Source organism: Aythya ferina, assembly GCF_964211825.1.
Source record: "Aythya ferina genome assembly, chromosome: 5".
Classification (NCBI taxonomy): domain Eukaryota; kingdom Metazoa; phylum Chordata; class Aves; order Anseriformes; family Anatidae; genus Aythya; species Aythya ferina.
Genome location: NC_140301.1, coordinates 60,479,193 through 60,494,462, shown reverse-complemented (window position 1 = coordinate 60,494,462; position 15,270 = coordinate 60,479,193). Strand labels below are relative to the sequence as shown.

Sequence of the window (15,270 nt, the reverse complement as noted above, 5' to 3'; positions counted from 1 at the left end):
GATGTGAGGAGAAGGCCTACAGGGAAGGCCCTGGGCTCTGAAGAGTGTTGCTTGTCTAGAGCCGAACATCCATCTGATGAGTTAATGCCCACGAGACCCTGACCCTCTGAAGAGAGAAGTGAGCTTAAGGCTCTTCTGGTCTGGTCTTCTGAGTGTTGTCTCTACCACCCAAACCCACAAGACGTTTGCTTACCCTCACCTACATCTGTCTTTGCAACCTGACAGGCCTCTTCACCTTTACAAAGGATGAAGCCCTGCGTGGGTGCTCCTCAGACACACTTACACCTCCTCCAAGACTCGGCGGGACTTGTCTCAGCACACATGCTGGCTGACCTTTTTTCTTTAATCAAGTCTCCTCTGGTGACAGCCGCTGTTCCTTGTGTGAAGGATGGTTCCCCACAGAACAGTGATTTCCACCTTGGAAACATGAATATTTTGCATAAATGTAAGATTAAAGAGTCATTGCACAACCGGCAAGAGAGTGAAAGAAATGCAGCCCTTTGTTTTTAGCTATTTTGACTGTGCAAAGCACCATTACCTTCCTCTGCTCTGTTCCTGGAAGGCCAGGAAATGGCTGTCCCCCTCTGCACCCTGGTGCCAGCAGCACGGAGGCTCGCCCTCACCCCGTGCTTCACCTCCACAGCCCTCTGCAGCCATCCATCCTACAGCTTCATCTCTTCCCCCAAGTTCGCACCTCAACCAGATCCTCCAGCCAGGGCAGCCGCTGCTTTCCAACTATCCCCCCATCAGCCATGAGTCCCTTGGCACCTCGGCAACTCAGCCACTTTCAGTGCCTTCCTGCTTTTGGTGGCACAGAGACAAGACCCACCAGCTCTCTCAAAGGTTTCACAAAGCTTTCAGGGGCTGAAAACGCAACTCGCAGTTGGGAAAGGAGGCAGACGCTCTGCTTCCACTGCTGTGTGAACGAAGCCTTGGGTTAGGGGTGAAGCAATCACTAGTACCTACAAACAGGGGGCAGAGGCTGAGGAAACCTCTGCCCCGTCTTTCCTTTTACCTACCTGCACACTGAACAAAAGCTAAGAGATCCATGCAAGACTACCCGTCAGTACGTGAGCGCTGGTATTTATTGTGCTGTAACAGACAGTGCTGGTTGAAAATGGACTAAGATTTTTGTCGTGAATCAAGTGTTGAGGCCATTCCCGTGTGTTTCCAAGAAGCGTGGAGCAGAGCTGAAGGGAGGGCTTGTAAAAGAAGGGGCGGGAATCAGGGAACAGAGCGTAGAAATGTGCTTCAAACTGTATCGACAACACGGTACTTGGGCACTTCTCAGGTGATGAGGGATACAGTTCAAGTGGATAACTCATTAATTAAGCAGAGCAGCTAATCTCAGCACTAATGAACTCTAGCTCAGGTAATGTAACATTTAAAATTAACAAATTGGACAGAAGTCATTCACAGCAAAGATTTCCATTCCCAGGTTAGGTGAGAGCAATTGTTATGATTAGATTACTGCCAGCCAAGGACCGAAATAGTACACCGGGGTAATAGGAGAATAATCATCCGTATAGATCAGCTCCCGCTGTAACAAGATGCACTGCGGATCTGAATGAGGCGCCGGGTGCGAATGTGAAATCTCACTACGGTACCAAAACAAACATCACTGCGTGGTGCACGTAGAGCATAGCATGCCTGGTTCGCCGGGGTGGTACCAACCACTGCTCGGTGTTCAGGGTGGCTGAGAGCAGCGATGCAGCAGAAAGTCCTTCCTTCTTTTCCTCCCCCTCCCTCCTTTTAAAAGTCACTGGATATCACAAGGGCACTGCAGTTCGATTCAAAATTCATCTTCGGAGCTGTCAGCTAAGAGCATTACTCGGTCTTGCATGCTGTTAAATTCCCTCTGCTAGGGGAAGAAAAGAAACATTAAAGAGCTCAATATGCAAACTGAAATGAGCAGTGTCTGGATCCCTCCCCCAGTACTCCAACTGAGAAGTCCAGTGCACTTCAACCCAGAGAAACCACTCTCCATAACCAGTTGGCTCTTACATTACAACCGAAAGTTAACTGGAGAGTGGTGGGAACAGGTCGGTGGTTTTTGTTTGCAGTTGCTCTACCTTTCTTTTATGCCTCTTCGAGCCATTTCTCCTCCGGCGATTCATAATCTTAATGCTGTAGAGTGCTCCGAGGATGAAGAGGGCTCCAGCTATCCCGACTCCTACAGGAACCAGCATCCCCGACATGTATCCTGCCTGTGTTGGAAAGAAATAAGCAGAGCAACAATCACAACAGCATCCTTTCAGAGGTATTTTCCACCAATCCAGGTGGAAAATATGGTTGGACCTGCTGATCTTGGAGGTCTTTACCAACCTTAAAGATTCTATGACTGCAACACAATCCTACGCTTTCATCAGACTTCACTGTATTTGTGTCCTTCTCCCACCCGCATAGGATGGGATCTACTCCCAGGATTCCAAAAAAAGCCTCAAACCAGCCCCACAGCAGGACCTGAATGGCTACCACAACTGCTCACTCATGCTCTGCTTTTTCTAGCAAATACTTCTTTCCAACAGCTGAGAGCTCAGCATTTGCCCCCTTTGGCATGGAGCTGCGAGTGCCGGGGTGACGTGTCTGCAGATACACTTAGCAGTGTCTTCCTGGCCAGCTCTTATTGCTAGAACTTGCCTAACCACAACCAAACTGCTAAATATACCCTGAGATTTATGGAGCTTCCATGCTCCCCAGAGATACCTTTCATGGGAGAGTGAGTGCTCCAGGACCTGCCGGAGCCCCCTTGGCTTCATACTCAAAATCTGTGAACCAAACAACTTTGTTTTGCATGGGAAGGGGTCACTTTGAGCAGGACAAGGCTGTGGGGGGGCACTCATGCCTGCAGCTGGTCTTGTCGCAGAGCAGATGCAAATCAGCCTTAATGCAGTAGTTATGATCCATACGTTTGCATTGCCAAGAGTTTAAAATGTCAATAAATATATATATAGCACAAATAATTTGTAAACATTTAAAATCCTTCCAAAAATATCCCCACGTGATCATTACTTTACTGTTTAAATGAAAATTAAGCCAAGCTCTAAAGTGCCAAATTGCTCAGTGCTGCCTTCATTCACGCTGCAGCAGCGGCGTTCTCTGAGGCTTTACCCTTCTCCTCCTACACACCCCAAATCAGATTTTACACCTGCCGAGGGACAGATGCGCGATCCAGAGGATTACCAGGCACCTCTTAGCAAGACTCAGTCCAGTGCTCGCAACTGTGTTCATCTGCATTCCCAAACTGCAAGACGACCTAACAACACATGCTGACGCTGTAATTGCTTTTCTTCCATAATCCGCTGAGTGGGAAAAACAAAGGCAGGCAGTGCGTGCTGCCCTAGCTTCACAGGCTTATCTGGAGAATGAAAATACCTGCTCTCACCTGGGACAGACACAGATGAAAACAAGGGCTGTTCTGCCTTCACAAACCCCTCCAGAGCTCGGCTCTTTAAATAGTAACATCTTTGTGCCTGCACTGCAAAGCTGGAGGGCTCAGGCCTTCGGCTGCATCCCGCAGCTTCCCCGTGATGCTGGGGGGAGCTGTGTGTGGCACCCCAGTCCCCAAAAAGGAGGTTAGGGAGAACACAGCTAAAAGGCTGCATCTCCATGAGGCAATTAAGGTGCCTTAATTGGGTGACCTAATTAGCGCAGCGTGGGTTGTGCTATTTCTGGAACTTTGCTGCTGGCACAGGCGGTGAGGGGAGGCTGGCAGCGCCTTTTTAGCTGCTGCCCAGTTGAGTTTCCGTACCAGAAATCGCTGCTTTTAACACGGTGAATTCTCCTGTCTGCCCGTGAGCCCTTCCCAAGCCTGGCCGGCAGATGCCCCTTTTGCAGCATTTCCCCCACAGCTGGGCCATTGGTTTATACCCCAAATGCCTGCGATGTGAGCCAGGTGCAGGGCCCGTCCTCCCAGCCCTTTCGCGTCACGTAGCCCAAGCTTTGAGGGCTTTTGCACTTGCTTGATACAAAATCTCATTTCACAGGCAGCTCCAAAGCCATTTTTTTTACCCCTTGCCCATGGGGAAGAGAACATTTCTTTACAGACCCTAGGGATGCTTTTAGGATCCCCAATCCATCACCATAACCTTCCTGGCTTTGCTGGACATTGAGATAACAGCAATAGAGGACTTCAGAGGAACCTCATGTCCTTTATTTTCTATTCCCAAGACAACATTTGCACAGCGTTTTCAGGGGACAGGAGATATTTATCAGCTCACTGCCCCGTGCTCCTGGTCCCACACTGACCACACCGTCCCCTCTCAACAAGGAAGATGAGGAATCGGGGTGAGCAGGCTAATCTGTGAGTGATGTGAGTAGGTTTTGTTGGGCTTTTGTAAGAGAAAAACATGATTAAGGAAAATGAGCAAGGTGAAAGATCCGCCTCCAGGTGTCTGCCATACCCTACAGGAGGGAGATGTCTCTCTGGTCAGAGGACTCCAACAGATCCCTGGTTATACCAACGCTGCAAGAGGTTCAGGCCCTACAGAACAACTCTTCTGGTGAGTGGAACATGCACCCAGCTCATGGGGAAAGAAAGAGGTGACCAAAAAGATGCCAAAAGGGACGAAGTGAAAGCTCTGGCTTCAGTGAGAAGACACCCGATGCCCCCAAGCCTGTGTGGTGCCGGCCATGTAGGCCCGAAGTGAGCGGGTGACACGCATGCAGGCTGCATGCACCCCGTCTTGGTGTCTGCTTGTTACCTTCACCAGGAAAACCATTCTCTGTCCTTTCAACGTTCGCTCTGGCTGAATCCCAGGCCAAGATGCTCTGCTTTGAGCAAAGATGGTGCTAGACATGCCTCCTTCCTATTGCAGGCAGAAAACCAACTCAACAAGGGCTGGGCAGAAACCCTCCTCAACCCTTCCACTCCCCAGTCCTGGAAACAGATGCCCAGAGCCCTGCTCTCTTTTCAGACTTGGTGCTGCTGAAATTTTTTGGGGGTGACACTGGAGGTCTTTGCTTGCTGGGTGACAATCTGCTCAAACTTAGCCGTGTGTTTTCAGGGGCTGAAGTTTCCTATCGAGTCATCATTCCTTGAGTTTGTTGTTTTTTTTTCTATATTAACTCTGGTCCTATTCAAGAGTTTCTAAGCCCCGCTGAATTACAAAATGTTCTTGTCTAGAAACACTCCTGTCACCTCATTTCTAGCTTCACTGCTTTGCCATCGTCAACATAGCATTTGGAAGGTTTCACAACCATTTCCAAATGTTAATATTTGCCCTAGGGTAGCAGAGCCTGAAAATCTATCAGAGTCTGTGCCTGGTACAAGTCCTGATTCCACGTACCACCGCTCTGTAATGTCAGGGAGAAAAGATCAGGAGCTGGTATCTTTTCAGTCTTCCTGTGTTCACTCTTTGTCATTCCAGGAGTTTGCAGCTCCTCCTGCATGAGGGCAGGAGACCCAGCGGCAATGCACAGCCAAGACTTGGTCTTAAAGAAAAGGGGTGGAGGCAAATTAGAGGGCAATAAAAAATGTAACTTTGGTAGTGCAAAGTGACCTTCTGGTGCAGAGAGGTCCCTCAAACACCCCTGTCCCCTGTCCTGCTCCTAGCTGCTACTCATCAGGGATGTGCTGTGGATTTACACCAGTACACGCAGCAGCAGCATCTGGTTCATTGTCTCCCAGAGAAAATGTTAAGCCCCTTCTCACTCATCTTTGTAGAGATAATGAACTGTGCTGGCAAGAGCTTATTTATTCCTGCAAGTGAAAATGGCTTTGCTTTTAAAGTCATTGAGAGAAACACTGAGCCTCTTACCTTATCTTTCAGCTTCTCCATCCAGCTTCTCACTGAAAAATAAGACAAAAAAGCTGTAATCATGTTACTTATATTAATTAGTAACAAATGATAATGAAAGCATTGAAATAGACACTAATTAACTTGACAAGCTGATAACATTTTTCATTAGATTTCCTCTTTTGTTCATGAAAAAGAGCAAATGCAGCAAATCAACAAGAGAAACTCTTTATGTGAGTTGGCAGGCAAGAAGCTTGCTTTTGCCTGTGCAGTTCACATCTTCAGAGTGATTAAAAGAGGAATTGGGATCCAGGAAATGGGATTTCAGGTTGGGGGTTTCCAACCAGTACTTCCCATACACATACTGGGATGGTTAATAAGGAGATCACTTTATGGCATGGCCAGACCCTTCATTGGCCAGCTCTGTGTAGATATTGCTCTCTCTGTTAGACATAAGCCTGTAGAAATGCCTAAAATAAGTATTATTCCCTGTTTTTTATTCCCTTCCTCTTCTGGAAGCAGCGACTGCCTGCTTGGGGAAGTCACCAGGTACCACCTGAGGACTGGGAGAGCACTGGAGGTGCTACACTACTAAACCAAGGAAAAAATGTGCTGCCATCACGGAGACTTTCAGCTCTAACAGTCAGTTTGAGACCCGTGAAATATGGTACCCGAGAATTAAACGCCTTTAATGACATCTACTTGGGGATGAAATATTAAGCTGATCTCAGAGAACTGCAGGCGCTTGGCAGTGATTCCAGCAGCAGCTCTGCATTTGCCTGCACAGCACGGAGGACCAAATGCTCAGCATTTAAGATACCAGCTCTTGTTTCAAGCAAAGAGCTGAAGGTATCAGGGCTCAGCAACTGTGCTTTAAGCCCTAAGGAAGGATCCTTGGTGCTCCAGGAGGACATTGCTACAGGCACAAGGGGGGATCTCGGCAGCACCAATGTCTTTCTGAGGGTTATTTCTCCCAGGGTACATCAGATCCCAAACGTCACACGCTGTTTATGGCTGGAGACCCATTTCCAAGCTTGCTTTCTTACAGAAGCTCTCTTCAGAGCTTTTGTTAGCAGCGTTGGAGCCTGCCTGTTGGTGTGCCACTCAGGGTAGCCATCCTTCTGCCGTGACAGCACGGCTGTGAGGGTGCAGCTCCAAGGCCGTCAGCAAATTACCTTTTTATGTCTCTGACACAATATTGAGCAGCACAGCCGTAAGGAAGTAATAAGACTCGGCCCAGACATCAGCACCACTGAACCAAACTATGAATTTGAACAAGTTTGAAGGAACTTGAACACTCCCTTTTTTAACTGTCAGTAGCTTGACACTTTCCAACCAGAGGATCCTAAATTATCTAGAGGTGAAAAAAAAGCGTGAAACAGGCAGAGGAGCATACACACAAAGTCACCTAGCTCTGAAGGTAACTAAGGGGAAAAAAAAACTACCAAGGAGACATACTTGGACACCCACAGCACTAGAAGAGGACAAGTGGACTTATCTGACCAACTCTTCCTACCAGTTGTCCTGACTTGCATGGACTAACCCATGGTGCCACAAATACCCCAAACCAAAGGAAACCATCCCAAAACTCTTACCAAAGAGCCTTCTGATGACTCTCCTTTTTTAACGATGCTGTTGTGCTGTATTCCAGGCTCCCAGGAGCAGCGACAGTGGCTCAGGGGCACACAGCAACAACCACAGCTTCAAAACTGCACCGCATGTTCGGAAGCTCCTGACTGATATCCTCCATGCACACGTATGGACAGCTACACGTGTACCCTTGGTGTGTGCACAGAGCCACCTAAAGCTGCCACGATGCCCACCTGGCCCCGGCTCAAGCTAAGCACAGAGCCTGTTTTTGTGCCTTTCACCGTAACTGTGTCAGATCGGTGATCTCATCAGCAGCCCTCCTGCTTTCTCATAGCTGAACAACAACAGAGCCTCTAAAGCAGCAATTAGCTCCGAGTATTTCTGACAGTTCACGTGTAGGGCTGCTATTTCCACCAGGGGATGATCTAATGACACTCTACTCCTTGCTTTCACCAAACGCAAGCTCTGGCTTCATTCCCCTCTGCTCCACAGAACAACAGCAGCACATCTGTTGGGACTGACGGATGCTACGGTACGAACCCAAACGTGCTATTTATACAATTGCTTGTTATTAAAACCAACCTCCTTTTCAGCAGGATAGAGCACGTGTCAGATGCCTTCGGGAATCAGCCTAAAGCACCGGGCTGGCTGGCTGGATCTTGTGACAAGTCAGTGAGCATTACATTGAGCACGTTACAAACACTCGCAGTGCTACTAAAGCACAGAATTGTTTTAACACCTTTGAGGAAATGACAAAGCACGGTGCCATTAAAACCGAGCACTTTCTGTTCCAATTATTCCCATACATGAGGACGCTAAGTGTGGGGAGGAAATAAGGCACTTTTTCAAGTTAGGCTTGATATCTATGCTAAATGGCTACCATCAGTTAAATCTGGACTGCAGCCTCTCATTAGGGATAATTATACATAATTAATATTCTGAACTTAGCCTTGGAAGAGGAACACTGCGGATGGCATCATCTCAGAGAAACAAAACACTCTCCAAGAACACCAAGAGACTTGCCAATGAGGCCAGGCAAATAATCAGTAACAATACTCCATTCCATGTGTTTTTCATCACACCCCCCCCCCCCCTTTTTTTTTCCTTCCCCAGACACTGAATGTCCTGAACAAACGGCAACAGCCTCGGGGTGTGAAATTACTAACATGGGCCTGCAGTGCCAGCCCTATCCTGTGGCATTTTAAGGATCATGATCAGTACAAACTGTCTCAGCTGAATTTTGAGCCCTGGGTTTCACAGGGAGTTGAATTAGACCAGTGTGGAGCCCTTCTGAAAACGATGTGCATAATCTGACCTTTTCTCAGTGATTTATATAATGTCTGCATCTCTGTGAATGAATTTTAAATAACGTACAGCTTCAGATCACCGACAAAGGTAATCTGAGTAAAAAAAAAAAGTCTGAGCAGTGAGCTGCACAGGGGGTGAAATGCCTGTGCCAAACACAGAGCACGTCTGGAACTGGCATCAGAGCAGCCCGGGATGAGTTCAGACAGTTGCACGGGGCTATTTTTATTCATTTTTACCCCTCAAAAGCCTGCAGACAGCTATTAAGAAGCCACGGTGCCAACAGCAGGGAAGTTATGCTCACTAAATGAGGTCCAACAACTCCTTTCACCCCTGGACTTTAAGATGCTACAAATCCAAACCAGCCCTTGCAGGAGATGGCTCTGGTTTCTGCATCAGAAACCCAAAGGTCCAGGTGGCCCGGGGTGAGTTTCTCTGCTCTAGTACACATCTTCTAGCCATCCTTCAGCAAGTGGCCTGCAGCAGGACATCTCAGGTAAATGCACCACACCTCACCCATCAGCTACTAGCACCTCTTCCCACCTCATCCCCTGTCTTGACTCCCTGGAGGGGGCTGCAGCTCCTTGTGCCTCACCTGCACCTCCGGGGCTTCCTCCCACTGATTTAAGCTGTGGTTTCAGAGGAAAAAACGAGCAGTTTAAGACTACAGATTATTCACCTTCAGGATATTTCTGAGTGTGCGTTACCGTCCCTCAACTTCCCTCTGCATCCCACAGCTTTGCATCCCCTATAAGACTAGATTTAGTGAGCTTAACCAAACTACTGATATAAATAAATATAAATATAAAGTATAAATATATAAAGAGAGTGATCAGATATAATTTACAACAAAGCATCATAGAGGGAGAGGTCTGGAAGCTGCTTGCAAGTTCAGCTGCAAAGGTCCTCCAGCAGCGAAGAATTTGCATGATTCACTTCAAGCAAAAATCCAGTATTTGTCACTTCTGACTGAAAAAAAATAAAATTGGTTTAGTATGACAGAACATATTCACTGCAAGTCTCAACCACAGCCTGATGCTTTCCTCCCAGGGAAGAGCCTGACCTGGCGGTGCTGTGCCCTGGGATCTCTCAGCACCCTCACCTGACAGCCCTGCAGAGCAGAGCCCTGCAAGAAGGGGCCTTGTTCCACATAACTTGTTCCAACCCAAAAGGAGAGAGGATGTCCAAAAGGAGATGGGAGATCTGGGAAAAACACACAAAACGCGTCCTCTGCAGAGACTCCTGTGGCTACCACACATCCCCACCATGGAAAAAAGTGGGTCCATCGGTACAGCTAATAGCTGGGCTCTCTTGTCCTCAATCTTATGGGTGGCCTTTGCTCACAAACTCACTTCTTTCTGCTATTCGGAGGACTGCTCACCTTCAAATACATCCTTCTCTGTTGGTCAGGCCTTCTGAACCTCAGACCCGAAGGCTGCAGGGTGCCAGGGCCAGGCTCTGTGTTTCCACCCGCTGTAACACACTGCCAGACCTCACCAGAGCCTTTTTCTGCTTCCCTCACCGCTGCCCGCAGAAATCAGGAGCACAAGGCCTCCGGGCTGCATGCTTTGTCAACTTGTAGTAATCCTCGCTGCCTAATTATCCACTCCAACGCAATGATAAGGCTGCTTAATGATGCTGTTCATTCATTCATTCCCTCCCCTCTCCAGATAAGAAAATGCAAAAACTGCACCTTCTGGTGATGACTGCGATCAATAATTTGTGCCCTCACACCACCAGTTCCAGCTCTCCCTTCCTCTCTTGGAGGCCCTGCTATTTTATCTTGTCACTTTAGCTTCCATTTTATCAGCTTGTTTTATTCATACTCCTTTTTTTAATCATCTAAAGCGACTCTGTTTTTCCATGACAAAGCAGCACATTATCCCTCTGCCCGGCACACCCCACTGCATTTTCAGATCCAGAGTTTACATTTTCATCCCAGAACTGCATGGTGACACTGATCTGCACATCCAGCACCTTCTCTTTCAACGATTTTCCATCGTGACCACAGAGACCAGTCCTGAAAATGTGGCACTCGAGTTCCTACATGTGCCCCAAAGGGCAGTGAAAAGGCCTGAGGAACGCCTGCATGGCTTACAACAAAATTCGGACCTGACAATTACATCTGTACCTCCTCAGATGCAACAGGCTGGGAGACCTGCACAAAGTTTAATTCTGAGATATCAGAAAATATCAGCCACTTGTATTCTGTCAGGGCATGAAACAATTTTGCTCCAACAGCTCCTGGTAATTGCTTTCACCTCTGTCTGAAGACAGAGCGCGGGCCTCCCTCCCTCACCCAGCTCTTTTTTATCAGCTCACAACCCAGGTAAGACATCTCAGAACAAGACCCCCGCTGCAGCAGATGCTGTAGAGAACAAAACGACCAGCTTGGCATATTTGCAAGGACGTGGGCATTTAAAATATGTACCGGTGTGTGTCACTGCAGGGGAGGAATTCACTGCGCCCTGAAGCCAAAGCAGCTCAGCACAACTCTACCAGCACTTTTTTCTCTAAAACAAATGTATTCAGCTGTTCCAGGTCTGCTCATCACCCTGTTCTTCCTCGTCACCAAATGGCTGGGGTTTGGTGCTGCTCCCAGCCAGGGCTAAGAACGGGTGGTGGGGAGAAGGAGCAAACCTTGTCCTTAACCTTAAGACTTTGAGAAATGGGATGTTACAGTCCTCTAAAGAACCTGCAACACCTCCGTGGCATGTGCCAGAGCCCGCAGCTTGCTGTAGGGAGCTCTCCTCCCTCCCTGACATACCCAGAGGCACACACAAACCCCAAGCTCCGCACCTCGTTCCTGTGCAGGAAGTATAAAAATAAAGAAAAGATTGATTGCTTTAAATCAGTCTGGAGACACCAGGCAATCTGTCCTATTACCTTACAGACTTCATCTCTTTCAGGTAAAACTTTCTGCTAAATGAGGCTACAGAGAACAATTTTGCAAAAATGCTCCGTGCTTCGTCTGCTCAGCTCTGACAACTTAATGGCACAAGACTGCACCAGCTCCTTTTCCTTAGGAAACACAAAGACCAATTTACTTACTAGCACAAATAAATAATACAGAAAATGGCATTTTGCTGGGAGGCAGCATATTTTTAATTCCAGAAGAAAAACTATTTCTACTTGATGGGAAATTTGATGAATGCATTTCTCTCCATGCCCGATTTAAAAAGACTTGAAAGGCAGACAATCAAAGAGTCAAATCAACAGTTATCATTTATTTTTTTCTGGAAAAAAAAAAAATAAACTGCTGCCAGGCAAACTTTGAATTGACCAAGGTAACTTTCACAGTTCCCATGCAACAGTCTGTTTTTGCAAAGTAAAACTGAATGTCAGGTGGCTGTGATGGGGGGAGCGAAAAAGCCAGAGATGCTGCAGCTGGAGAGAGCCCCACGCATCTTCCCTCTGCTCTCACAGCATCCCTCTGCTACTGCGGGACAGCAGCAGAACAGGCACTGTTATTGGGCTGAGTACCTTCAAAACCTTGAGCTGAGGCCACGTGTTCCTCCTGTCTACGGAGAGGAGAGGTCTTTTGGCCATGCTGCTCCTCATTCCACCCGTTCACTTCAGCCTTCTCGAAATGCAAGCCACATAAACTCCCATGTCTTCCTCACACGTCCTTAACTATCTTAAAGGATGAGCAGTTAAACAGCAAAATTTCTCTCTGTACCTCAGTTTAAGTCTCATACTCACCAGGTCCTGAAAAAAAATCTTGGCTTGTTTTTTTTTTTTTTTCCTTCCTTTTAGAGCCAATGTACTTTTCAAAATCATTTTTCCTGGGGACGCTGTATGAGTGATCTGCCCGCAGCAAGCAATACTGAAATGGGGTACTTTCCATTTTTGTATTTAAGACAGAGGATGTATTTTTCTTATTTTGGCTGGAAAGATGCAGCGCTTGTCATGAAATGACATAAAGATCAATAAAGTACTAAATGGCTGGAAATAAAAATGATGGAGTTGACTTTCAAAGGAAAAAATAGATATCGAACCCTGTTTTCAGCAAACAATTATTCTAGTAATTAAACCACAAAGCCCTGAGCATCGATTAGATGCTCGAAATAAAATCTGATTATCTCAGAGACTCATGTTCATGCAAATACTACGGAACATCAGCAGACCGAGCAGTGTGCAGTGCTAGTCACAAGAGGAAGATGTATTTGCCAACATTTGCTAACAACAACAAAAAAAATCTGATTGCAAATTCTTTGTGCATCGAGAACCAAACTGATTCTCACCGCGATGCAACGCTCCTGGGCTGCAAATAGCCAAAAAGGGGCTTAAGGTTCCTGGCTTGGACACCGGTTCGATAGCCTTGCAATTGACTTCTTGTATAACCGCAGGCAAGTAAATTAATCTCTGCTACTCCATTTCCCATCCTTACCATGGGAATATTACGGGCATACCAGATAATGTTTAGTTTGTCTTTTCTGTTTCTCTTGCTTGTGTCAGACTCTTCTTCTTACATATTTTAATGGTCTTTACTGTAATATCGCCGTCTTGGTGTGGGATGTTTTAGGGTTTGGAAGCTAATACAACACAAATAAATCTACCACATAAATCACAGTAAGACCGTGTTATTCAGAAACAAATGCTCTTTAGGAGGCCATTAGTTTGAGTATCAAAGTATCTCAGGTGCTAAGGAAAAACAAATGTATTGACCTTTCCCTGCTCTCATTAGCATGCACTCAGACAGAACACGGTAGTGCTTACTCTTGAACGCAGAACGTGCAGGGAAGTTTTTAACAAATGCTTGCAGGGAGAAGCAAATTGTCTTATAAATATAGGACCGAAGAGAGAAGAGCTCTGCTGCTCAGAAAGTGGCTCTACTCATGTTACCTGTGACAGTGCTTAATACAGAAATGGAACCTGTCCTCACTCCTGCTCCAGGAGGGGGTAACAGACCACACTCGGCCTTCTCCTAAGTGGTGAAACTCCACTAACTTCAGCAGAGCTGCATCATTTCAATCAGGGGATGTGCCCTGTCCAGGTGTTTGCCTGTGGTGTCCAGTGATACCTGCAGTAACCTAAGAATTGTGCGTGGCACCAGGAGAAGCCCAGCTGCAGAGAGGAGGTGACACACAGCTGCTACTCATCAATCTGTGCACGAACTTCCTACCTGGTGAAATGAAGGGTCCACGAAAAGACAGTGCTTCATTTAATGCACATAGGGCCTTACCTGCTGTCCACTAAGGTCAACATGACCCTGGCTGAAGACCATATGTATACGGTCTTATATATACCTTATATATTCAGTCCCAAATGGTCAATATCCATCTCCACTTACGGTAAAATTCACAAGTCATTTAAAAGGGGACAAATAAATAATCGAGTCAAGTAAAGGCTGACTTTTTAAATTACTTTTTGCTTGGAGTCTTGATGGGCAACTCATACCTGCAGAGACTCAGCAATCACTTAATCTCTCCAAACGATTTCTCTTTGAATGCGACAGGAGAATCACAAGGTGCAAAAGAGAGAAAAAATATATAATGTAGTGCTACAACTGTACAAAAATTTAAAAACTTCTGATCCAAATCATAAACAACACAAAGGAGCATCTCAAGCTCTAACAAAAAGGAACGTCTTGCTCAGCAGCCTCCTGATATGCAGAGATGGTGCCAAAGCCTTCAGCTTTGCTGTCGCTAATCGCCACCGAGATGAAATATCTAGCAACGCCACATGTCAGTATTACGTTTTCAAGCAATTTTTCAAAGTAAATTATAGCGCAGAACAAGCAAACCTAGGCACTGCCATGTCTCAAACACCACCCTGCAGCACGGAGCTGTTGCACCTCTCTGCTGCTTCTCGGGCCAGCATGAGCTGAGGGCGCAAGGGAAAAGCAGGCAGCACCCCTCGGCCAGGGCTCCTGCTCGTGGTGTGCTTTGCTGGTGAATGCAAACTCAAAACTGTCCCGAGAGGACACAGCAGTAAAGGGAGACAACTCACAGGGCTGTGGGGACATGGTGACTCTGACTGTCACCAAACACTCCTGCGGAGAGGTCCTACCAGGCTGCCAAGGAGCACAAGAGGAGAAGGCCTTGCCCTGTTCTTCTCCAAGCTGGGCTGGCCATGGGACAGGTCTCCTCAGTGGTAAAGTCCACAGAGGTGCTGAGGGATGTGACCATTCTGAAATTAGGTGCATGCAAGAGAAGATCAGACATCATCCCAGGAAAGCAGGAAAAGGAACAAGCCCTAGGTACGGTCACAATTTCTAAGCCCACTTCTGAGCCAACTGCAATTGCTGCAACACCACAAATGAGGTGTAAATACACCAGGTGTAAGCTGAGCAGAAAACACCGTGGTGTTTGAAACAGGAGGAAATGGCTGGGATAAGGGCAGGACACAGCTCCTCTATCCCATTTTGTGATTTTGTGTCCTAGAGCCTTACTGATGGCATTACTACCAAGGGGCAGGGTTTCTCTCCCCATGGTGAGACGAGCGATGCTTTCAGTTTTGCTGTCTCAAAACAAGCAGCTCCAGGACATCCAGTGATTGATTGGAAAAGCCAAAATGGATCCAAGCACCAGCTGCAGGACCTGCTCGAGGCTTTCAGCAGGGACATGCCTGCAGAAACCCACACATCCATGCCCCTTTCCCTGCACCACAACGCTCAGCATCCCCAAACGAGGGC

At 47.1% G+C, this 15,270-nt stretch overlaps 1 protein-coding gene across 10 annotated transcripts in view; it reads right to left on the bottom strand.

Annotated features, from left to right (window-relative positions):
* Positions 1–1,067: 1,067 nt before the first annotated feature.
* ARMH4 (armadillo like helical domain containing 4) overlaps positions 1,068–15,270 on the bottom strand; it is a 53,712-nt gene continuing 39,509 nt past the window's right edge. For 4 of the 10 annotated variants that reach the window (XM_084520457.1, XM_084520458.1, XM_084520454.1 and 1 more), the window contains exons 6-9: positions 5,760–5,791; positions 4,704–4,808; positions 2,073–2,207; positions 1,068–1,861 (exon numbers count right to left, since the gene is read on the bottom strand). In XM_084520457.1, the coding sequence (XP_084376583.1) occupies positions 1,793–1,861; positions 2,073–2,207; positions 4,704–4,808; positions 5,760–5,791 (341 nt within the window). In that variant the 3' untranslated portion in view covers positions 1,068–1,792. Of the gene's footprint in view, positions 1,862–2,072; positions 2,208–3,331; positions 3,386–4,703; positions 4,809–5,759; positions 5,792–15,270 lie in introns of those variants that run through there. The other 6 variants (XM_084520452.1, XM_084520460.1, XM_084520455.1 and 3 more) reach the window with 4 other exon arrangements.